This window comes from Haliotis rubra, unplaced genomic scaffold (genome assembly GCF_003918875.1).
Source record: "Haliotis rubra isolate DU_JTF1 unplaced genomic scaffold, ASM391887v1 Scf1476, whole genome shotgun sequence".
In the NCBI taxonomy this organism is placed as follows: Eukaryota; Metazoa; Mollusca; class Gastropoda; order Lepetellida; family Haliotidae; genus Haliotis; species Haliotis rubra.
In genome coordinates this window covers 105,626-130,404 of record NW_025765421.1, presented here as the reverse complement: position 1 = coordinate 130,404, position 24,779 = coordinate 105,626, and the positions used below count along the sequence as shown (strand labels likewise).

General features: G+C 40.8%; 1 protein-coding gene across 2 annotated transcripts in view; it reads right to left on the bottom strand.

The window, feature by feature from the left end:
* Positions 1 to 24,779, bottom strand: part of LOC124269803 — a 50,484-nt gene that overhangs the window by 16,553 nt on the left and 9,152 nt on the right. Inside the window, exons 2-3 of one of the 2 annotated variants that reach the window (XM_046704839.1) lie at positions 16,794 to 16,889; positions 9,628 to 9,660 (exon numbers count right to left, since the gene is read on the bottom strand). In XM_046704839.1, the coding sequence (XP_046560795.1) occupies positions 9,628 to 9,660; positions 16,794 to 16,889 (129 nt within the window). The remainder of the gene's footprint in view (positions 1 to 9,627; positions 9,661 to 16,793; positions 16,890 to 24,779) is intronic. The other variant, XM_046704840.1, reaches the window with a different exon arrangement.

The window sequence follows — 24,779 nt, the reverse complement described above, 5'->3', positions numbered from 1 at the left end:
TTAGCACAGAGCTACAGATAACTTTTTGGGTCATTGAGTTATGTACTTGTTAGTGTTCATCTCAATTGGGTATCCAAATTTTCCTTTGAGTAACCAAATAAATTGTACCCATCCACTCAAACTCCATCAATTTTAAAAATATAATAAAGTTTAAATGTTAGTGTTTGTTATTTTATTTGTTCTGTAATATGAGAAACGATAAGAAAGGCTGCAAGTTGTCAAGTTCATGCCCTGATATAGAACCTCTTAGTATACCTCAGTTATTTTATCTATGCACCGGTATGCAAGCTAAGATTCGACATTTTTGTGTGTACGCATGTAAGATCAAATTTATTGAGTTTTTACAAAAATCAAGCGTACTTGTACACAATAGACTTAATAAGAATTGAGTTTTCACATAAATATTTGCGTAATTTATGCAGATACGCATCTTATCTGTACTTCTGCATTAGTAGATTGCATAATATGTATAAAGTTGTTTATCATCAGAGGCTGACTTAAATATTTCACAATATATTTATCTCAAACATCAGAGAAACATCACAAATATACAAAATATGCCACTCATCTTCAACAACATTAATTACCTTTTGATTTACAAAATAAACAAAATCTTTCATTAGAAGCAATAGTTTCTTATCTCCCAGTCTCTATTGCTAAGTTAAAATTTCCACATCTGAATTTTGAAAGGGCAGATCTCAAATTTAAACAAATATTACAATTTAAGTATTTTTCTACATCTAAAAGGGGTTTATACTGACAATAATAAACAGTTGTATGTGAATTTTCGATGGAAGTATACCAGGAATGCTTTAAATTATCGGCCAGTCTTCGTTTAAAAAGATAAAATACTTAACATTTCCAATATCCTCACTGACCCATGCATAGCCAAAACCATAAATAAATAAAATATGTTTAACATTAAATTGCCCAAGTTACACATCCAACAGGTTTTTTTTAGTCTATTTGGGGGTAAGTACAAAAAATGACACCAATATTTGATAACCTTAGTCATATATACAATTTGTAAAGGGAGTCTACCACATTCTCCAAGTACCACATTATTACAAGTAGATTCACCAACTTTAAAAAATACTTACAAAATTTAATTTGTACAGACTCTATGAGTTTACAATACCTGGTGCCCCGAACTTCAGCCCCATAACATAATATAGGTGAGATCATACAATCAAATATTTTAAACAAATCTTTACAATTGACACCACCCATTTTTCTCTGAAAGTTATTTACAGAAAAGAATGTCTTATTGGCCTGAGAAACAAGACAACTTTACTCCATACAAGTTTTGGTGTTAATACAAGTCCTAAATATTTATAAAAAGATACAGATTCAATTTGTTTACCATTGTAATACCATTTTTCATAATCTCTTAGAGGCCCACCATTTCTAAAAACAAGAATCTCAGTCTTTTTAAGATTTACTGACATACCAGTGAGTGTACAAAATTTCTAAAGAACATTAATCTTTTTCTGTAATTGGATACATAACAGGCAGTGCCGAGACATCATCAGCAAACATAAGTGAACATACATTATTAAAATCTGATGAAACAGTTACACCTGAACCACCCTCCAGTTCCATTTAAGTACCTAACTTGTTCATGAAGATAATAAACAATTGATCGCTTAAAACACAACCCTGACGGGTACCAATATTACAAGACAAACATTTGGACAAACCATCTGAAGTTCTGACACAAGCTGATAAATTCTGATACATTGTTGTTATAACATTAAAAAGTTTACCGCATTTACCATCTTCAGAGAGAGATTGGAGTAAAACATCATGCTTAATAGTGTCAAATGCTTTGGAAAAATCAATAAAAAGACAATAAAACCTACCCTTCTTTTTACAAGAATATTTCTGAATTAAAGCCTGGACAGAAAATATATGATCAGTTGTAGAATAATTATCTCTATAAACCTGAAGGCTGCTTCCCACTTTATATTAGACATGGTTTCTTTTCCCAGAATTACCACATTTGAGGTTTTTGTTTGCTCCCAGGTTTTACTTTTTGTAAGTAAGACCTCTTCCCAGGTTTTACTTTTTCCTAACTCTATATTAACATCAACATTCAAATTCAGATGATATGTTAGTGTTTGAAATCAATCGAAAAATATCGTCAAAGATCAACTTAAATGTGCAAATGTTTTCCCTAGCAGAATTGGAACCGTAAATTTCAGATTCATAAGCAGACGCTCTACCTCACAGCCACCAGGCCAACAAAGAACAAGGGTTGAATTATCTGTTTGTAGTTAGGCCTACTGTCATTCAATTGATTTTACTAGCGCTTCAATTACTGTTATGTAGCTTCATTACATGATCATCTAATTATCCATCATTGATGGTTTATATGTATAATAAAGCACTCCTCCTCGGTTATGGTTGGGAAAGTAAGCCCTCGACCATCGGGTCTTACTTTCCCAACCATAACAGAGGAGGAGTGCTTTATCCTACACCTAAATCCTGCTTGGGTCTCACTAATAATTTCATTAATATCACACCATTTCTGAGGACTCCATTTACATCCATTTACTTTTTATACTAAACCACAAGGAAGGCATGAAGATAGTGAAATAAATTTTTTTAATGTTTCTTATATGTGAACACTTTTCATTCCGAGCCCAAAATATGTGTTTTTTCAAGTGCATCACTTTTCTGACAAGAAGATTATCACCCATCACCAGTTCATAAGTGCCAGGGATTGTCAGGGTTATGTATTCTACATGGCTGAAACCTCTACCAAACCACTTACAATAAAAGATGGTCTATTTACCATGTTTACCGCTGGTGATGTCTTTGTGGTAAAAGATAGGTTTTGTAATAAAATCTTCAAATGATTCAGCCTGCATTTTCTGTGAAACCTAATGGAAGTCAATTACAATGTCTGTCCAAAAATGATCACTGATTTCTTTGTTTTCTCATTCAAGATAGCTTCAGAGAATTTAAGTGTGAAAATGTTTCAATTATATCAAATTTCACATGCAAGAAGTATTACAATTTTATTGGGTTTTCTACTCCAAAGAGATGTAAGACATTTTGTCCATTTTGTTCTTCATGAATGGACAGTGTTATGAGAATGTCTTATATATCTATACATAATTCTGTATATATATTTATAAATCTGAAGTCATTCTAAAATATATTTACATTCCCTAAAATACCTGTTCACCTTAACTGAGAAGCTATGCTTACCAGTGACCACTCTCCATTGTCTATAAGTAAGCTGGGGTAATGAAACAACGATGTTATATAATTGTAGCTTGGGTTTTTGACTTGTTCAAGCAAGGTAACACACACAGTGATCAGTGCCCAGGTCGGGAGTGAACTGAACGGTTTGGCCATGTCGGCAAGTTTAAACTGTCTACTTGAATATGCCATGTATGCATAGAGTGATTTCATGTGAAGGATTATATGTGTTATTATTCTGAGGAATGTGATGGAGCAGGAACAATTGTATATCCGTGTGATAACCAAAGTAAGACTTTTAACATGTACCATGATACTTGTTTTTGAACATTTGTATATATGTATAGACTGCCAGTATTAAAACTATTTTAAATTGTTGTGTGATCTCTCCACTCGTAACAAATTGGGGGCTCGTCCGGGATCTGTTCATTTAACCATTTTGAAATGTTGTTCATAAACAGATCAAAGGAAACTTGTGCAACTAAAGCACTTATTTACATAACTCACGTATCAATTCAAATTCAAAATTGTTCATTGTTTTATTGTTCAGTGTAAATAGAGAAAGCACAACAATTAGTAGTCATGGAATTCAAAGTGAAGGATTTTGTACAGACAATTAGTGTTGAAAGGTATCCTTGCATTGAAGAAATCTGAAGTAATACAGGTTGTAGCAGTATTATCAGGTTGACATTGACCGTTGTCTAGAAATCCCATATTCAAAACCTTGTGATAGAATGCTTAGTGGATGAAAATATTTTTAGATGAGAGTCTTGAACCTAAAACAAAAGTCAAGAGTGAACAAATCATCTTAAAATGGAATTAGAGGGTCCAAAAGGGGAATTAGAGGTCCAAAAAGAGGAATTAGAGGTCCAAAAAGAAAATTAGAGATCCAAAAAGAGAAAGAAGCATGCAGAAGGGGTGAAGATCCAGGCAATTAGATATTCAGAAGCTGGAGTTAAGAGCTGAAGATAAAACAGCAGAAACTAGGTGATGAGGAAGAATAAAGGGATTTGATGTGGCAAAATTTGTGAGAAACTTATTCCCCGTTTCAAGAAAATGGGGTTGATAAGTTCTTTTGCATTTTGAAAAGTTAGCTACAAATTTGAAATGGCCTGAAGAATCATGGACTACACTTGTTCAGAGTGTTCCTGCGTGAGGCAAAGCTCAGTAGTTTATGCAGCTCTATCCATTGATCAGAGCTCTGATTATCAAGTGGTTAAGAGTGTCATACTGAAAGCTTATGAGTTAGTTCGAGGCTTATCGACAAAAGTTTAGAAACTGTAGAAAGCATGAAGGACAGACTTACGTTGAGTTTGCTAGAAACAAGGTTATAATGTTTGATAGATGGTGTTCATCCAAAGAGATAAACAAGGATTATGAGAAATTGAAACAACTCTTGCTGGTTGAGGAGTTTAAAAGGTGTATTCCATGTGACATTAAAACTTATTTGGATGAACAGAAGGCTGAATCATTAGAGCAAGCAGCTACTCTAGCAGATGATTATGCACTTACACATAAAGGCTTCACTCTCACAAGTGCATAGTACCATAGTAGAAGTATGGTTCTTCTTTTAAGGCTTCAGGGAGTAGTTTTCCAAGGTCAAATGTTACATGTGGTAATGCTACAGGTCATGGATTGTCTCAGCCTTCAGCTAGAGGTCCTAACAGTAATGAGATGGCAGGTAGAGCACTTAGTTCTCCACAGGTAAACCCGTCAGCAGGATTGATGAGTTCAGGGCCAGTGTGTTCTTATTGTAAGAAAAAGGGACATTTGTTAAGTGCATGTTGGAAATTGAAGAACAAATCTCAGAGTGAACAGTCACCAAATGCTCTTGCCTCAGTGATATCACATCAGTTGTCTCAAGTGGATGTTGAGGGTGTGCAGGAAGACAAGGCCCCTTTTGAAAATGGTTATTCTCCTTTTATGTCAAAGGGATTGGTGTCCTTAGTGGGTGATAGGTCTGTCTCAAAACCTGTAGATATCCTGAGAGATACTGGAGCCCTCCAGACTCTTATGCTAGAAGATTATCTACCATTTTCTGAGAAGCGTTACAGGAACCAGTGTCCTAATGCGAAGTGGGGGTTACATTAAGGTACCACTTCATGGCGTCCATTTGAAGTCAGATTTAGTGACAGGATCTGTTAGGGTTGGCCTCATGTCAGCGTTGCCAGTACCAGGTGTATCACTTATCATGGGCAATGATATTTGCAGAAGATAAGGTTGTAGCTGATCTACCTAAGGTTAGTGAGATACCGTGTGCCAAGCAGGAGAGAGAGACAAGTTAAGAGTATACCCTTCTTGTGCAGTTACTAGGGCTATGGCGCAACAGAAAGCAAAGTCAAAGAAAAGTCTGACATTCCTAGATGCAGGAAATTGATTTATCTGAGACTTTTATCAGTCATCTTGATGAAGGTGAGGAAGTGACACCTTCCAGTGTTAGAAATGGGGATGAAACTGATAAAGGACAGATGTGTTTCTAAAAGGGAGTACACCTATTGTTGATAAGTTCACATTTTCTGAGGAACCAATTGGTGATGCTTCAAGGGAGAAACTTATTGAAGAACAGAAGATGAATCCAGAACTTAGGTTACTAAGAGACAAAGCTGTTTCCTGAGAAAGATAGTCATAGGGAGGCAGTATGCTATTACCTTAAATCAGATGTTTTGATGAGGAAGTGGGAGACCTCAGATAGTTCAGCAGATGAGGAATGGAACATACTGCACCAGATTGTCATTCCACCAGTGTATAGACATGAGATTCTTAGCCTAGGGCATGATACTTTACTTGCAGGACACTTAGGGGTTAACAAGACCTACCAAAAGATCGTAACTCATTTCTATTGGCCAGGAATTCAGAATGATGTCAGGGAAATTCTGTAGAACATGTCACACGTGTCAAATGGTCGGTAAACCTAACCAGAAGATAACAAAATATCCCTTGCAACCCTATTCCAACGGTTGAAAGAACCATTCAGCAGGATCATAATAGATTGTGTTGGACCCCTCCCTCGCTTTACGGACAGGAAATGTCTATTTGTTGACAATAATGTGTGCATCTACACACGTTTTCCTGAAGCTATTCCTTTAAGGAACATTAAGACTCCTGCCATTGTCAAAGCGTTGATTAAGTTCTTCACTCTAGTAGGGTTGCCAAAGTCCATCCAGTCAGATCAGGGATCTAACTTTATGTCTGGGATATTTCAGCAGGTTATGAATGAGTTAGGTATCACTCAGTACAGTTCGAGTGCCTATCATCTTGAGTCACAGGGTGCTCTTGAGCGATTCCATCAAACGCTAAAGAATATGCTTAAGGCTTATTGTGAAGACAATCAGAAAGACTGGGACGAAGGGATTCCATACATGTTGTTTGCAGCTAGGGAATCAGTACAAGAATCACTGGGTTTCAGTCCTTTTGAGTTAGTATTTGGACGTACAGTTCGGGGACCATTAAAGTACCTGAAGGAGAAGTGGCTAGATGAGGATACAGAAATGAGTCTGCTTGATTACGTTTCAAACTTCAAAGAGAGGTTTACTAAGGCTTGTAGCATTGCAAAACAAAACCTGCAGGATAGTCAAGAGAAGATGAAAACCTGGTATGATACAAAAGCAGAACATAGAGAGTTTGTGGCAGGTGACAAAGTACTCATCCTTCTACCAATACCAGGACATCCATTTAGAGCTAGGTTCTATGGCCCATATCTTGTACACAGGAAATTGAGTGACACAGATTATGAAATAGAAACTCCAGATCGGAGGAAGGCCAAAAGAGTTTGTCATATCAATATGATGAAACCATACTATGATAGGTATGCTGAAACTGTACCAAAGACTGTGAGTGTTAGCACAATAGACACAGTAGAAATAACTGAGAATGATACATTGGCTAGAGACTCTTGTTCAAAGAGCAAAGAACCTGATGTGAAACTTAATAACTCTGATGTCTTAAGCAATCTAGATTCTAAGTTATCACATGTGACTCGTGAACAGAAGATAGAACTGGAGGAGTTAATTCACGAGTACTCACATTTATTTCCAGATGTACCATCTAGGACAGATTGCATCTATCATGACATAGATGTAGGGGAGTCAACTCCTGTTAAGCAACATGCTTATCGTATGAACCCAATCAAATTAGCTCAGCTTAGAACTGAGATTCAATACATGTTGGACAATAACATCATCGAACCCAGCAATAGCGCTTGGAGTTCTCCATGTATGCTTCACCTGTACCTAAGGCTGGAGGAGGTGTTCGACTATGCAATAACTACAAACGAGTCAATGCTCTCTCCAAATCTGATTCCTATCCAATGCCTAGAATTGATGATTGTATTGATAGGATAGGAAAAGCTAGATATGTAAGCAAATTTGATTTATTGAAGGGATACTGGCAGATCCGTTAACAGATAGGGCAAAACAAGTATCAGCATTGGTTACCCCAGAAGGCTTATATCAATATAATGTGATGCCTTTTGGATTGAAAAATGCACCAGCTACCTTTCAAAGACTTATCAACTCCATCACAGGAAGAATTGACCAGTGTGACGCATACATTGATGACGTCATCGTGGCTACTGACGAGTGGGATGATCAGATCAAGACCATTCGGATGTTGTTTGACTCTGTAACACAAGCCAAACTCACTATCAACTTGACCAAGAGTGAATTTGTGAAAGCCACAGTAACTTATTTAGGTCATGTTGTGGGACAAGGTGAAGTTAAACCAGTACAGGCCAAAATACAAGCTGTGAACATGTATCCAGAACCTACAAACAGGAAGGAATTGATGAGATTCTTAGGAATGGCTGGATATTATCGTCGTTTTTGCCAGAACTTTTCCCAAGTAGCAGCACCACTGACCAACCTACTGAAGAAAGACTGCAAATTTATCTGGGAAGAATGTCAACGGCAGGCATTTGAGAAAATCAAAGCTATTCTGACTAATGCGCCTGTGCTAGTAGTGCCTGACTTCAGCAAAGCCTTCAAGCTCTGTGTTGATGCATGTGACATAGGAGCAGGAGCAGTGTTACAACAAGAAGACACTTTGGGGATAGATCATCCCATCTGCTACTTCAGCAAGAAATTTGACAGTCATCAAAAACACTACTCTACAATAGAGAAGGAGACATTGGCACTAATACTAGCTCTCCAACACTTCGAAGTGTATCTGAGCACTACGGTGACACCAATTCTAGTGTTCACGGACCACAATGCACTTGTGTTTGTGAAAAAGCTCAAGAACAAAAATCAGCGATTAATGCGTTGGAGTATACAGCTGGAAGATTTTGACCTTTACATTCGTCATATCAAGGGAAAAGACAATATATTGGCTGATGCTCTTCCACGGGCAATGTAGCTTGGGACAAGAAGTCATGATTACCTTGACTGTATGAACTGTAATCCAAAGCCTGTTTCAAATTGACAAATGAGACATCTTGAATGTGCGGACATTATGTGAATGTGTTTATGACAAATGTTGTACATAGTTTTACACTGAAGTTTTTCAACATGCAAAACTTCTTTTTCAAGAGGGGGAATGTTATGAGAATGTCTTATATATCTATACATAATTCTGTATATATATTTATAAATCTGAAGTCATTCTAAAATATATTTACATTCCCTAAAATACCTGTTCACCTTAACTGAGAAGCTATGCTTACCAGTGACCACTCTCCATTGTCTATAAGTAAGCTGGGGTAATGAAACAACGATGTTATATAATTGTAGCTTGGGTTTTTGACTTGTTCAAGCAAGGTAACACACACAGTGATCAGTGCCCAGGTCGGGAGTGAACTGAACGGTTTGGCCATGTCGGCAAGTTTAAACTGTCTACTTGAATATGCCATGTCGGCATAGAGTGATTTCATGTGAAGGATTATATGTGTTATTATTCTGAGGAATGTGATGGAGCAGGAACAATTGTATATCCGTGTGATAACCAAAGTAAGACTTTTAACATGTACCATGATACTTGTTTTGAACATTTGTATATATGTATAGACTGCCAGTATTAAAACTATTTTAAATTGTTGTGTGATCTCTCCACTCGTAACAACAGTTAGGGATAAGAAGAAACAAATAATTCAATCTTGAACAAAGCAAAGACTTGATAATGACAATTCTACCAGAAGGAGTAACACTTCTTGTCATCCTTGTGTTTATTATTACTTGAATTTCAAAAGTGTATTTGCAACTCTTCAGAATGCTTAGCAAATTATTGCAACTCCTTTCAATTGTTAAAAGATATCTACCCGAGTTATGCCAAATAATGGATTTTTCAATATGTCTAAAATGAAAAGGAGATTGGAGCCTCTTGAACAAATCCCTGTGTTCTCAGTGGTGGGAAAATAGGATTAGAGATGAAAAGAAGGAGAAAAGAATTTAAAACACAAATGGACAGAACAAAAAAGGTACCTACCAATGATATTTCTAAGTTGCGTATCCAACCCAACTGAAACAATGAAATGAATGAGCTTTAAACACAGAGGTGAGGTGAGGTGAAATTGGGTTTAACATCGTGCTTGAGAATATTTCGCTCATATGATGACGTGCATGCATGTGTATGGGTATGTGTGGCTGCTTGTACTAACCCAGACTTAAGCTGGTTTTATAGTGCTAGCCCACTGAGATACCATGCCGCAGTGAAGCATGAGTACCCCACACAGACACATTATACTGACTCCGAGCAGACCAGTCCTTGTTACACCCATTAATGCCGAACGCCAGGCAGGGACTAACAAGTACCATATTTTAAAGTCTTTTGGTATGAAGTGGCTGGGTATCGAACCCGCGACCTTCCACTCTCCGTGCGGACGCTCTAACCACTACACCACGGAGGCGGTCTTAAACACAGAGGAGAAAATGTTTTAGCTTAACTCAGCACTGAAAATATACAAACATTTAAAACAAACTGTGAGATTTGAGCTCAAATTAAGTACATAGACATAGAACATATATAGACCTATTAGAATATTTCCAAACCATGATTAAGGGCAAGTAGACATTGCAGGTTTTAGGGTAGACTTCATCATGAAACCCACCACAAAACTTAAATTTGAAAAATGTGATTTTTCGGATAAAATTGATATCATATACTTATCCTGACTCATGCTATATTTGCTTATCTCCTTCTTCCTTCTTGACGGTTAACTGGGAACTTGAATCCCTTCCAGTTCCCTGAAGCGAACGTACAATCACTCACCCTGGAGTTGCCTCCCTTATCTCCCGCCAAAAGGCACCCACATGACCATAGACATGCTGTCCTCGCTCTCTCCGAATAAGCCCCCACAAAGGCTTACAGGGAAGCCAGTAGTGGTGAGAGGGGACGGTTGGGAGGGCTTTATCTCATGAGTCTGAATAAGTATAATATACTAGTATCAATTTTACCCGAAACATTATATATTTTCCCTTATCCTGACTAATGCTATATTTCCTGATTGAATCCGATGGAATAGGTGGTGGGTTAGCCACCTACGGGATGACGTCAGTGTTTGTTCATATACCCCTTGGGAACTCAGCTTGCGGCTTGAATGCTTCAATTTCCTGATCATAACCGGGAGACCACCTTCTCTTACATACGTAAAAGCAGTAAATCATATAGATTTCATGGATTTTAAGATCAACTAGTACGCCTCGATGTCTAGTTATCTTGGACGACCCATATGTTAAACTAAGGGCTATTACCGAAACTGGTGTCGCGAGTCAATATGTTAAGGTAAGGACTATTACCGAAACTCCAACCTTGGTGTGATGCATCCACAAAGAGACGTAGGTTGTAAGCCGGCTCTCGTAAATAAGTTCTTCTGCAGACATTCGACTTGACTGTCCACCAAAGTAGATATGACTTCAGGTGCAGCGGAATGGTAATTCTTTTGAAGCTGTCTAGATGAGCTATCAGGAAGCGTTGTAACGGACGTAGTTGTAACCTTCCTCTGTGTGTGAGAGCCTGAGCCAATGTCAAGAGACCTAGGAGTCGTTGCCACCATCTTATGTCTAGTGGAGTGTTGATGGCATCTGGTAGACTTGCCTGAATGCTCAACCATCGGTCTTCCGGTACCATAATGCAGTTCTTCGTGGTGATAAACCTGATGCCTAGAAACTGTAGATCCTGAGATGGCTATAAATCCGACTTTAATTGGTTGACTTGCCAGCCTAACTGCGTCAGTAGTTCGATCGTGAACTTGAGTTGACATTTGAGTTGATCTGCTTGTTGATGAGCCTGAATCCCATCATCTAGGTAGAAGGCATTGTGCAACTATGGGCTTGGTTATACGTGTAAATAGCATCAGGGCCGACAAAATTCCAAAGGGGACGACCTTCCATTGGTAATGTTGCCCCTGGTAGAGAAATCGTAGATACTTTCTCGACTCTGGATGCATGGGGATGTGTAGGTATGCATCTTGCAGATCCATGTTGGCTAAGTAGTCGTTGGGTGTGATTAGATCTTGCAGTTAAGGCAAATGTAGCCTCTTCAACTAGCCCCGGTCTTAGTAAGTAATCTAGGTAGAACCGCTTCATATTCTAAATGAGGTGGAACTTCTCCTTGGAGTTCTTTTTCGGTACCAGGAAAACTGGAGAATAAAACCCGGGTGAGAGTTCGTCTTGATCTAAGATCTATACAGCATTCTTTACTAGTAGTGTGTCTATGGCCTCTGTCAACTTGACACGTTGAAGTTTGGGATACCGATGTACCTGTGGGTTGACAGTGAGTGGTGGCATTGCCTTCAACTGTTGCCTTGCCATCATGTGAAGTGGGGTATTTCTTTTCCTTAGTTCTCTGGATGCCGGAAAAACGTGACCGCAGTTGATTACGTTGCAACTTCTGCCCGGAACATATTGTTCATGGTCTGCATCTGATCTTTCGAGTCCTGTGTGACTTCCCAGAACATCTGCCAAATACTTCCGTCAAATAGCGTAGGTGCTGCCCAAGGTTTCCTTAAGAGAGGCTTGGTGTAAGTGTCCGGACAGTTACAGGATCCTAGGAGTCCTTGACGATGTAATAATGTGATGCCCACCAATGTTGAAGTTAAGTGATCAGAGATGAATTACGTTGACTGACAAGCGCTGATAAAATCTCCTCTCTTCCTCTGTTGTAGGATTCTTGAAGGCATTCATAACAGCCTCGTTGATAGCCCTGGATCTAGCAAGCCTGAAAATCGCCTTCCTTGTGGTGGTGTCAAGTTGAGCCATCTTCTTATCCTCAACTCTGTGTTTTTTTGTTTTAAATATATTTTATTCGAAAATTAAATGGATTGGGCACAAGTTATCCAACTTAGGAACGCCCTCTCCCAGAAATTACATATATCATATTTACAATATTGAAAAACATTGACAACAGGGATTTGTGAAATGAATTAACAAAGTCTTTAAAGAGGATGTGTATATATACAAGAATAAAACTACAAAAATCTTTCAGTGAGCTTAATATATCTGTGTACATGTTCAAATAATCATTCATTTTCATATAGTGTTAGTGTAACATGACCAAAAAACAATAAATCTCTTAATGGGTATGCGATGTTTAACGACAGTATTTACATTTACAAACAAATCTTTACGCTGCGTTGTATACAAAGAACATTCTAAAGGATAATGACATGAATTTTCACGAGAACAACCACAAGTACAAGAAGCATCTGATCTTATTGAATAACTCGTAATTAAGCGGACTTGTATTGTACCTTAGTATTGTGTGAAAAATGTTCAATTTCCTTGTACCAGACCAAAAGAAAGGTGGGGCTGGATTTATTTTACTTTGAATTTTCAATTTAAAACCTGCTAAAGAATCTATGTTCCTTGTTTCTATGGGCACATTGTTCCACATTCGTATAGTAGATGGAAAAAAAGATGATAAGGAAAGTTTCAATCTCGTAAATGGAAAGAAGAAGTTTAAAGAGTTGTGAAGGTTATAAGATGATTTTTGGCCAACATATGTAGGTAGTAATTCCTGGAGGTATGATGGTGCAATATTGTGAATAATCTCATAAAATAAGCAAAGTTTTCCTTTTCTTCTACGTTCACTAAGGGTTTCCCAAACAGTTTCAAAATACAAATGATCACGAGAAGTATATTTTGGAAGTCCTGTCACTATACGAGCTGCTTCTAACTGTAACTGTTCTAAGGAGTTAGTTTGATCAGCTGTACTCCATCCCATAATTCACTCAACTCTGTAACTATGGGACTTCAAGTTGCTGAGGAGATGATAATCCTCATCAATATACGGCGCCTTGACAAAGGGGTTCATATTGTGTAGAGGGAATTTATGAGTGCTAAACAAAGGCGTATGTTTACCCTGTGCCTTCGTAGTCTTCGCAAAGGCCATCTTAGGATTCTCGGGTACTTGAGATATCGACTTTATAGGTGGGATTGTGATGACAAAATCCTCATTTGTCATACAATACGTCTCTGCTGGATTGGAGTCCTGAGTAGGCGACGAAATAGGCAGGCCATCTGCAACCCAGGATAACACCTCCGCATCGGTATAGATGAAGGAATTCTCCTCATCCTGTTGGTTGTCCTCTGACATAGCTGTAGGGTTCGCTCAGTCTGAGAGGTTCGCGCAGGCGGTTGAGTTTGAACAAGCAGTAGGGTTTGCGCAGGCCGTGAGGTTCCCGCAGGCTGACAGGTTCGAGCAGGTTGTAGAGTTCGTGCAGGCTGAGGGGTTCCCGCAGGCTGCACATGAGTGACCAGTTGTCTGATAGCTCTCTAATTCCAACCTCTGTGTCATAGCTTGAACCACCCTCCTAGTGATGTCATCTACAAAGTCATCTGGGTTGAAGGACTGCGCACAGGACGTCATATGTTGATGAAGTACAATCGCCGTAGGCTCCTCCATAGACGTCGGTCATGTGGTAACGGGTTATGAGATGACTGCTGACGGAGATGAGTATCAGATGAATGTCTGGGGAGGTTCACCCACCTCGATGATTGCTGCGTCGAAGCCGGACGACTGCAAGCAGGAGGGTTCACACACTCTGATGTTTTTGGTTGAGGAATTGCGAGGTGTAGACTGCCTGAACAACGTAGAAGATGAAGTTCGTCTGCTCTGCGATGAAGGGTTCGGCCACCCTGAAGCCCTGGATGTAGTCAAATGTTGAGACGATCTGATGACAATCTCAAGTTCTAATGCCAGTGGGTCTGAGTATGTAGAATCGTCTAATTCAGCACCAGGCATCAGGTCGTCCGCAAACGACTGTTGAATAGTAACAGGAGCTGTAGATCTTGATGACTGGCACGATTTCAATGTAGAGGGCTTCTTAGTAGAGGAGTACGACTTCTTCTTCTTATGCCGCACCTCATATCCTTCCATAGGAGGGGACTTCCTCTTAGCCGGGGGCTGAGACGCTATTTCTGCAGCACCAGGGGACACCACGAGAGGTGACTCCGACGACATGGTAGGGGCAGGAATACGGCTATTCTCTGCACAAGTAGATGGCAACAACTCACGATCAGATGACTGCATTTCACCCTTCTCAGTGTAGACTTTGCTGGAACGCCGCACCTTATCCAAAGTTTTGCATAAATCGTCATAATAAAGAACATGAGTTCAAGACACAAGCCGAGCATACAGGGTGCGGGTCAAACGCTGAGACTAGATACTTGCATTGTTTACATGACTTCATGAAACAAACATTCACCTGGAACGGAGTGAAAACGTTCAAAGATTAGACTTAATTTATACATTTTTTTTCATAAATATGATGGAGTATATCACACATATTCCATTCACGGCGTAATTTGAGTCAAAAGCCCAAAGTAAAAAAGGATATAAGCCTGAAGAGACCCTGAAGAGACCACCCAACCGTAAGCTTGGGCAATGAAGAAGAGAGAGGACAGCATGCCCATGGTCACATGGGTGCCTTTTGGCAGGAGATAAGGATGAGTGTGAGTGATTATACTTTCACTTCAGGGAACTGGAAGGGATTCAAGTTTCCACATAACCGCCGAAGGAAGAAGGTGATGAGCAAAGTCAGGATAAGGAAAAATAAATAGATATGACATAGAACACATGCACTAAAAAACCCAGGTGTAATCATACTCATAATGAAATAATTATTGATTGTAGCATGGAATAATAATAACTTAAAAGCAAATCAACAACACAAGCTTTACACTGAAAATCGTTGTATTTGACTGAATCAACAAATTGCTATTTGTCAGAAGAAGAATATACATTTCAATATGAATGTTCATGCTGGAATACTTTTGGCCATCATGAACCAAAATTTATAGTCATTATCACTAGTAAATTCCCACCAAGTGAGCCGAGTCTCACCTGTTTGTCATGACAACCATTGTCCAACATTGTGAGTCAGTGTGGGGTAGTAGGGTAGTGTACAGTCTCACCTGTTTGTCATGACAACCATTGTCCAACATGTGTTTCAGTGTGGGATAGTAGAGTAGTGTACAGTCTCAACTGTTTGTCATGACAACCATTGTCCAACATTGTGAGTCAGTGTGGGATAGTAGGGTAGTGTACAGTCTCACCTGTTTGTCATGACAACCATTGTCCAACATGTGAGTCAGTGTGGGGTAGTAGGGTAGTGTACAGTCTCACCTGTTTGTCATGACAACCATTGTCCAACATGTGAGTCAGTGTGAGACAGTTCGGTAGCATACAGTCTCACCTGTTTCTCATGACAACCATCGTCCAACATGTGAGTCAGTGTGGGATAGTAGGGTAGTGTACAGTCTCACCTGTTTGTCATGACAACCATTGTCCAACATGTGAGTCAGTGTGGGATAGTAGGGTAGTGTACAGTCTCACGTTTGTCATGATAACCATTGTCCAACATGTGTTTCAGTGTGGGATAGTAGGGTAGTGTACAGTCTCAACTGTTTGTCATGACAACCATTGTCCAACATGTGAGTCAGAGTGGGGTAGTAGGGTAGTGTACAGTCTCACCTGTTTGTCATGACAACCATTGTCCAACATGTGAGTCAGGATGGGGTAGTAGGGTAGTGTACAGTCTCACCTGTTTGCCATGACAACCATTGTCCAACATTGTGAGTCAGTGTGGGGTAGTAGGGTAGTGTACAGTCTCACCTGTTTGTCATGACAACCATTGTCCAACATGTGTTTCAGTGTGGGATAGTAGAGTAGTGTACAGTCTCAACTGTTTGTCATGACAACCATTGTCCAACATTGTGAGTCAGTGTGGGATAGTAGGGTAGTGTACAGTCTCAACTGTTTGTCATGACAACCATTGTCCAACATGTGTTTCAGTGTGGGGCAGTAGAGTAGTGTACAGTCTTACCTGTTTGTCATGACAACCATTGTCCAACCTTTGAGTCAGTGTGGGGTAGTAGGGTAGTGTACAGTCTCAACTGTTTGCCATGACAACCATTGTCCAACATGTGAGTCAGTGTGAGACAGTTCGGTAGCATACAGTCTCACCTGTTTCTCATGACAACCATCGTCCAACATGTGAGTCAGTGTGGGGTAGTAAGATAGCAAACGTTTGTCACGACAGCCATTGTTCGACATGTGTTTAATGAACTCCATGGAACAAAGTTTACAAAAAATACCAAGCAAGGAATATTTTGGAATTTAGATCAGTTCTAAATATACACAGATCACCTTACTTTGAACTGTTGAACTGTTGATTGTAACCCCAGTGTTGTTGGCCAAGTTGAAGTTAACTCGGTTTCTGCCTGTAGGGTTGAACAGTATATCTTGGGCTGGAAGAAGAATCAGTGAGGAAACTCAGTTTGAGTAATCCAAGCTCTTAACATAGATGTTGTCCCCATTACCATTCTCACATTTCCCCAAGAACCAGTGTTCGAAATATCTGCCCTTCCCGACCGCCAGAATCTCAAAATAAACCTGCCCGACAGTCGGGTTAAAATTAAGACATACCAGTCTACATAATGGGGTTCTTGACCACTTCCTCCTAGGGCGTTATTTCTGTCTAATTCCGGCCATGGCGCCTAGCAAAAATGATGATCCCCCTGAGCGGAGACATCGTTCTATGAATCTCATTTTAAGCTAGGGCAACCCATTTTTTCAGCAACCTCAAATCCTTTTTTCGACCGACACCAAGGTTGCTCAAACTTCCAATTATAGGAGCCACAAAATCTGTAGGGCACCAGGAGTTTCGGCAACCCCAATGCAATGGAACCAAAAAGCCAAACGTTTCCAGATTTTCCAATCTGTAGTCGTTGCCCCAGATCCTAGAAAGCTATCTTCGATAGAGCAAGGCTACAACGACCTACTGGACGAAAAAATGCAAACTATAGCGATAAAAGCTGCAACGGCATTAATTCAAAAGGACACGATCAAACTTCTAGAAGTCGAACCTGGAAAAAAAATGTGCAGAAAGTTTGCTGTATGCTATTCCGAGGGAAAGCAAGAATTGTATTGTATCTGCTGCCACTACAGACATAGAAATACCAATGTATGGATACTTTCTAGAGAAGGAAAGCAAACAGCTTTCTTCTCTGTAGAATAGACCCGGAAAAGACGACACTGCACAAAAACAAAGATAAACTGGTGTCTGTGGTATACAAACTAGAAATAAATAGTCCCACCAGGAATGCAGAATAGAATACCACCAGCGTATCCAACGATCTACATTCTGCTCCGATTTGCAAACCGTTTTGACGTATCTTTGCCAAAGTGGCCTAGTATACGAGCTGGTCGGTCTATTAGGCCTTTCCCAGCTATTTCTCGTAGCTTTTCCTCCACAGAAGAATACTCCATGGGGTTCTCTTTCAAGTATGCAGCCTCTGCTTTGTTGAATTCCTCGAATGGGATTTACTCTGTTGTATACAATATGCATTGCTTGAAAATATTTAGTTCTATATTTATATTTCCAACTGCGTACACAGCTTTTTTTTCTACTCTATGTAGTGGGGGTCCCGGGGTTTGGTCGTTTCTGTCTTCTCGTTGGCCTGTCTGTCGACCGGTATGTGGGCCGGTGTGCTGTGCTTCCAGGTCTTGTGGACGAGCTTCCTGGGAAACAAGGCAATTATCGAAAAGTAGGTCCACTTTTGCATCGATTCTACCATCTGCCGAACCTTCTCAATATTCCTATGGGTCTCTTCTCGTTCCTCCTAGATGCTTTCTATTTCCTCCCAGAGTTCTTCGTCATCATTGTCGTCCTTGTCCAGCCTAGACAAGACCAACAAATTCATTGTTTGCTCCACACGAGCCGACAACATCGTCGCGTTTTGCTCCGCCACGGACCTCGATCTTCCCAGACGAGCGTAGAAGTCCTGGACGGTGGGCAGCATCGGCGGTTCTGCAGGAGGCAATATCTGATTGTGCTGGAGGTCGACGTCCGGATTTTGAGTTATCTCGCCCGGCCGGGCAAGAGGGTGTTGGTAGACGGTTCTGTGGTTGGCAATACAGATGTGATAGAGTTCGGATTTGTAGCGGGCAGGAGGAAATGGGCTTTGAAGCTATTTGCATATCTTCTACTGTATTCCATATTTTGCTGAGTCGATTGGAACCGATTCCAAATCGTTTTTTCGTTTCTTGTGCAGAGATTTTTCCACGTATCTTGTGAATCTCTTCCACTTGGTCTTGCGATAGTTGTCTTTTCGGAGGCATTTTGTTTGTACTATATATCTACATCGCACAATTGTCTATATGGAAAACTAGGCAGACTAGGCAATCTAGGCAGAAATTAGGCAAACTAGGTAGAAACTGGTTTCCTTCCTATATGTCTAAATGGAAATCCCATCCTCTCCCATTTTCCTCCCCATGGTTTGGGAAATCCCCAAGAAAACTAGCCAAACTCCAGGCAAATCCAAACAAACTCCCAGCAAAATCAAGCAAATACAAGCAAACATCAAGCAAACGCCAAGCATAGCGAAAGCCTGGCTCGATATCTCTAGACCTGACTTACTTTCTGTACAATGTTGTGTGTGTGTGTGTGTGTGTGTGTGTGTGTGTGTGTGTGTGTGTGTGTGTGTGTGTGTGTGTGTGTGTGTGTGTGGACTTGAGTCAGCTCAGTGGTTAAACATTCCTGACCTACTTTCTGTACAATGTTGTGTGTGTGTGTGTGTGTGGACTTGAGTCAGCTCAGTGGTTAAACATTCCTGACCTACTTTCTGTACAATGTTGTGTGTGTGTGTGTGTGTGTGGACTTGAGTCAGCTCAATGGTAAAACATTCCTGACCTACTTTCTATACAATGCTGTGTGTGTGTGTGTGTGGACTTGAGTCAGCTCAGTGGTTAAACATTCCTGACCTACTTTCTGTACAATGTTGTGTGTGTGTGTGTGTGTGTGTGGACTTGAGTCAGCTCAGTGGTTAAACATTCCTGACCTACTTTCTGTACAATGTTGTGTGTGTGTGTGTGTGTGTGTGGACTTGCGTCAGCTCGAGTGGTAAAACATTCCTGACCTACTTTCTGTACAATGTTGTGTGTGTGTGTGTGTGGACTTGAGTCAGCTCAGTGGTTAAACATTCCTGACCTACTTTCTGTACAATGTTGTGTGTGTGTGTGTGTGTGTGGACTTGAGTCAGCTCAGTGGTAAAACATTCCTGACCTACTTTCTATACAATGCTGTGTGTGTGTGTGTGTGGACTTGAGTCAGCTCAGTGGTTAAACATTCCTGACCTACTTTCTGTACAATGTTGTGTGTGTGTGTGTGTGTGGACTTGAGTCAGCTCAGTGGTAAAACATTCCTGACCTACTTTCTGTACAATGTTGTGTGTGTGTGTGTGGACTTGAGTCAGCTCAGTGGTTAAACATTCCTGACCTACTTTCTATACAATGCTGTGGCTGAGCATGGAATGTGCATGGGCGTTTAAACAACCATTTAGAGATTTGTGTACCTTATGTGTATACAAGTATGTGGACCTTGGGAACTTACCATTGTAAGTGGGTATTGCTGGGTAAACCCATGAAATGTGGAAAACGCTGTATGACTGAATATTGTCTTCTTTGTGCAAAGCACATGGGGCTGACAAAGTAAGAATGAAACCTATCAATAAAAGGCATGCAGATTTGATTAGTGAATTTAAGAGACTCAGGAAGATTAACATTTAATAAAGAAAAGAGTGGCGAAGTCCGTTTATAATGCCTAATTTGCAACAGTCCTCTTTCAACATCTTTTCCATTAATTGTCTGTCGGCTAGTATTTGTCTACCCCTGAACTAACGTGCTCATTTGATGAGGCGCCTTGCAGACAGAAAGTACTTCTTGTCAGGGTGAATGCTTGGATCGAATAGGAAACGGTTTAATATTTTAATCCACGTGTAATGAAATTTACTGCCCTTCTCGACTAGGAAAAAATGAATGTGGAATATTTGTGGGTCGCGAGCTAACTTTCGATATTCAACGATGCCTTCATTGTCTCCGAAGACATTGATAGCCAAATTGTTGATAGCCAAATTGAGTTTTGGCCAGATCTTAATGCCCATCTTAAGCAGTTGTCTTCTCGAATAATAAGCAGGTAGTTTGAGGTAAGATCCACTACGTATTGGAGATGCATTGACTACATTGATGTAAACATCGCTGAGTTTGTTAAAGAACCATTTCACATCGGGTTTAACCGAATCGTATAGTTTTTCCTCTATTGTTTTTTTCGATGCGTCGATGCTTTCCCTTAACGTGTCATCTTTCATGGTTAAAGGGGCTAGTTTCATGATGTTGTCAGAAGTGTTGAATTTATGGATCTAGGCAATGATTCTTTGATTGGTTCTAACCCTCCTACTAGAAGTAGTTCAGACCTATCGCTCATGTATCCTGAGGATTTCATTATGTATAGTTTTACTGGAAGTTGATACTGCATGCTAACCAGATCAAACAATTCCATCCTGAGTTTGTCGTATATAATGGGTTTGACTCTATCCAGTTTTATGTTTTCATTGACTCGCATTCTCCAAGTTCTTAGGAAGCCTTCCACTGTAAGATCTGCTGGTGTGAATATGATCTCTTGTTCTTTCAAAAGTTCTATAAGTTTTGGTTTAGTCAGATCGGAGTAGCCAACCAGACGTCTTTTTTTAGCCTCAGATCACAGCTCTTTTACGGTCATCATCGTTTTAGTGATATGAAACATAGCGCTAAATGTTACTTTTATCGCTAAATTAAAAGAGTGCCTCATTTTGAGTATATCAAAATGGTTTTGAATAAGTGTTCTCGGTATGACCGATTTGTGTAATAAGAACTGTAGAGGCCCCGATGCTCTCAGCACATGAAACTTATAAAAAGAGGTTGCATGAACTATGTTTGCGATATATGCGGAAAAGGTGTGAGAACTCCTTTGAAGTTATGAAAGGAGCATGGAAGTGTGGCGAAAGCAAACAGAAATTTGTATTATAAGAATAAAAAACAGTCAATATAATGGGCTATGAAAGTCCTATTAGAGATAAATAATTACTTAGGCTATAACCATGGCTACCGTCAGAGAACTGAAAGCTCTCGCGAAAAGTCATGGTATGACTGGTTATTCAGGCAAGAGGAAAGCCAAATTGCTGACATTGCTGGACATTAAATATGTTAAGCCCCCCACAGTAAAAGAGCTCAAAGCTCTCGCAAAAAGTCGCGGATTGAAAAATTATTCTTGTATGGTAAAAGCACAACTGTTAACATTGCTGGGAGACACCAAGTTGGTCAGTGCGATTCATGCCCACAAAGCACGCTGTGGATAGGTATCTGAGAGGTTAGCAAGCTACATGCCATTCAAAGGTGGATCCTACATAGACTTGCCTCCTTACTTTAAGAATAAAGTACGGAGCATGGGGTTCTGTCCGTGGGAAGGCTAGTTATCCAACGTAAAATTGTCGTACATGTTCATAGTGGCGAGGCGATTGAAAAAATATACTGAACCGCAAAATAAACACAACTTACTTTGTGAAAAACATGCGCTTCCAATAAATTTATAATAGGGGAAAAAACTATCCCATGATGAAACCACTCATTCCAAGATGGTTTTGCCGTTGTTTCCGGTTATTCTTGACCATATCGCCGGAATGCGATTGTTTTCATGTTTTCTGCATGATTTTTTCACGTTTCACACAAAAATGCGTGCATTTCCATCCAGTTGAATCCTTTACAAGGCAGGTCATTCAAAAAACACCATACACCACAAAATCGACTTGAAGAACGCTGAAAAAACACGCCACGTCTAACGCAACAGCAGCGAGGGATCGCCATGGGAATGTTGCTGACCGGATCAACAGCAACTGCGGTGGCCAGGCACTTCAGATGTCAAGTGACATCAATCACCAGACTCTCCGCAAGGCATCGACATACCAGAAATGTTCAAGACCGGCCACGCTCAGGACATCCGAGAGTAACAATGCCAGGTCAAGATCATGACATCCGGGTTACTCATCTGCGTAACCGACAACAACGAGCATTACAGACGGCTGCAACCTTTCAAGGGCCACAACGTAACATTTCTGCAGACACCGTTTGTCGTCGACTGAGGGCAGCGGGGATCAGATGTCGCCGTCCTTACGTCGGACCAATACTTACACAACGTCACCGCCACCATCGTTTACAGTGGGCTTGACAACACCAGCGTTGTGACGTCAACAATGGCACAAGTGTTGTTTTCTGATGAGTCGAGATTCCACATGTCACACGCCGAAGGCCAGTTCTGTGTATGGAGACGACGTAATGAGCGTTACGCCAACTGCTGCGTCCTGGAGGCTGACCGCTGGGGAGGAGATAGCGTCATGGTGTGGGGTGGCTTCAGCTACCACCAGAGAACACCTTTGTACGTGTTTCGTCAACGTGTGACTGCCATAGTCTTTAGAAACGAAATTCTTTAAAACCACGTTGTACCGCTGTTCTAGGCCCAGCCTCAGCTCCAGGTTTCCAGCAGGACGATGCTTGTCCTCACACAGCACGGGTCTCTATGGACTTCCTGAGAGGGAACAACATTGCTGTAGTGCCCTGGTCCTCTCTGTCCCCGGATAAGGCACCGATCGAGCATGTGTTGGATGAAATTGGAAGACGGATACAGGCAGCTGGTCCACCTCTAAACCTTAGGGATTTGGAAGCCAGATTGGTCAGAGAATGGAATCAAATGCCCCAAGCCTTCTTCCAGACACTTGTTGACTCAATGAGACGACGCTGTACAGCGTGTATGGCAACCAATGGGGGTCCACACCCGCTACTGATGGAGACACTGTTTCATGACATTTTTTGTGTTTGGGGTGGAGTGGTGACAAATGCTTTTTCAATAAACATTAGTGTTGTTTTCGCCAGAGACTACTACCCATTTCTTCAACGTTTACTTGTCTGTTGTTTATTCATAATGTTCAAATTATGTGTTCCATAAATTAACATTTGTTGGCATTTGCAATTCAAGTTGCGTTTCTTTTGTGGTTTAGTATATTTTAGCAAAACGTCCACTGCGGTCACAATCCCAATCGAGGGAGAAAGAAATAGATAGATAGATTGCGATGTGCAAAGCTTCCTCCCTTGTGGGATTGCATCCAACTGCGAGCCTCAGATAACCTTACTGACGTTTCGGAAAATCTTGAGATGCCGGTCATGACACGAACTCACAAATCGCACAGTTGCGTGGCTGCACGACAAGCAAGCTGACCCCAGCAGCTTAGCGGACTGAGCCACCAAACTCCGTATTCGATTTTCCTAGTCTATGTTGAGAGAGCGAGAGAGGTCAGAGTTGACAGGTCACAGTTCACAATTGTATTTCTGGGTTGAGCGAGCGCTGTGGGCAAGTCGCGGTGTGTGTTGGGGAGGGTTTGTGGGGTGTGTGTGTGTGTGGTTAATGTTGATACGTACTTCCCTATTTTTGTACCTGCAATAAAACTATTTAGTACAACCCCCTTATTTTTTAGTTCCATGACATTACCTTCATCATCCATCACAAGATAGGGGGTGGTAAGGATAATATCGATGATCCAGTTCAATTGAGATTCGATCATCACTTCTTGTCGTTTGTACACGTTGTCTTGTAAGTGCAGGACGTATAAGGTGTTGTCCTCGCCGGGCAGATCGAATCCCTCGCGTGTCCCGAGATCGGCGCTAGCGTTCTACGTTGGATTGATGGTTCATCGTTTATACAAATTACGAAATGGTTTTCACTTGGTTTTCAGTTAATTCCTTCGACGTGCAATTCAGATCCATGAGATGTATGTTGTCGGGTAGGAAAACTTGGTGAGCGATATCGTGTCTTCCACGTTGACGGTGACTCCCTGCAGAGTGGTGTAGGCATTTGCGTTCACCTGCATGTAATCCCACGTTTTGCGTCCCGGGTTCGCTCGATAGCATGTGGGCTACTTCACAGCGATCATGCTCGTCCATGAGTTGGGATGTAAGCCACGAGCAGCGTTCCATTGTTCACGACTTTCGTCAGATAGTCATCTTTGTTGTCCGTGAAAACGTGGGGAGAGCCGAGCGTGATGTTGAGACTCCAGTCGATTTGGGATGGCACTAATACCCATTTGTTGTCATTTAAAGACGAGAGTGTACTGCGTGTTTCTGGAGACGGCCGTGATCTCGACGTCATCCAGGTGGAATAGCTTGCCGCGGAACGCTGGGGTTATCGTCCATTCGTCCTCGTGGTTGCGGACCAGGTCGTACTGCGTGTTGTTGACCACTCCTTTGGTATCGATGAAATCACCTCGGTCGTTCTTGCT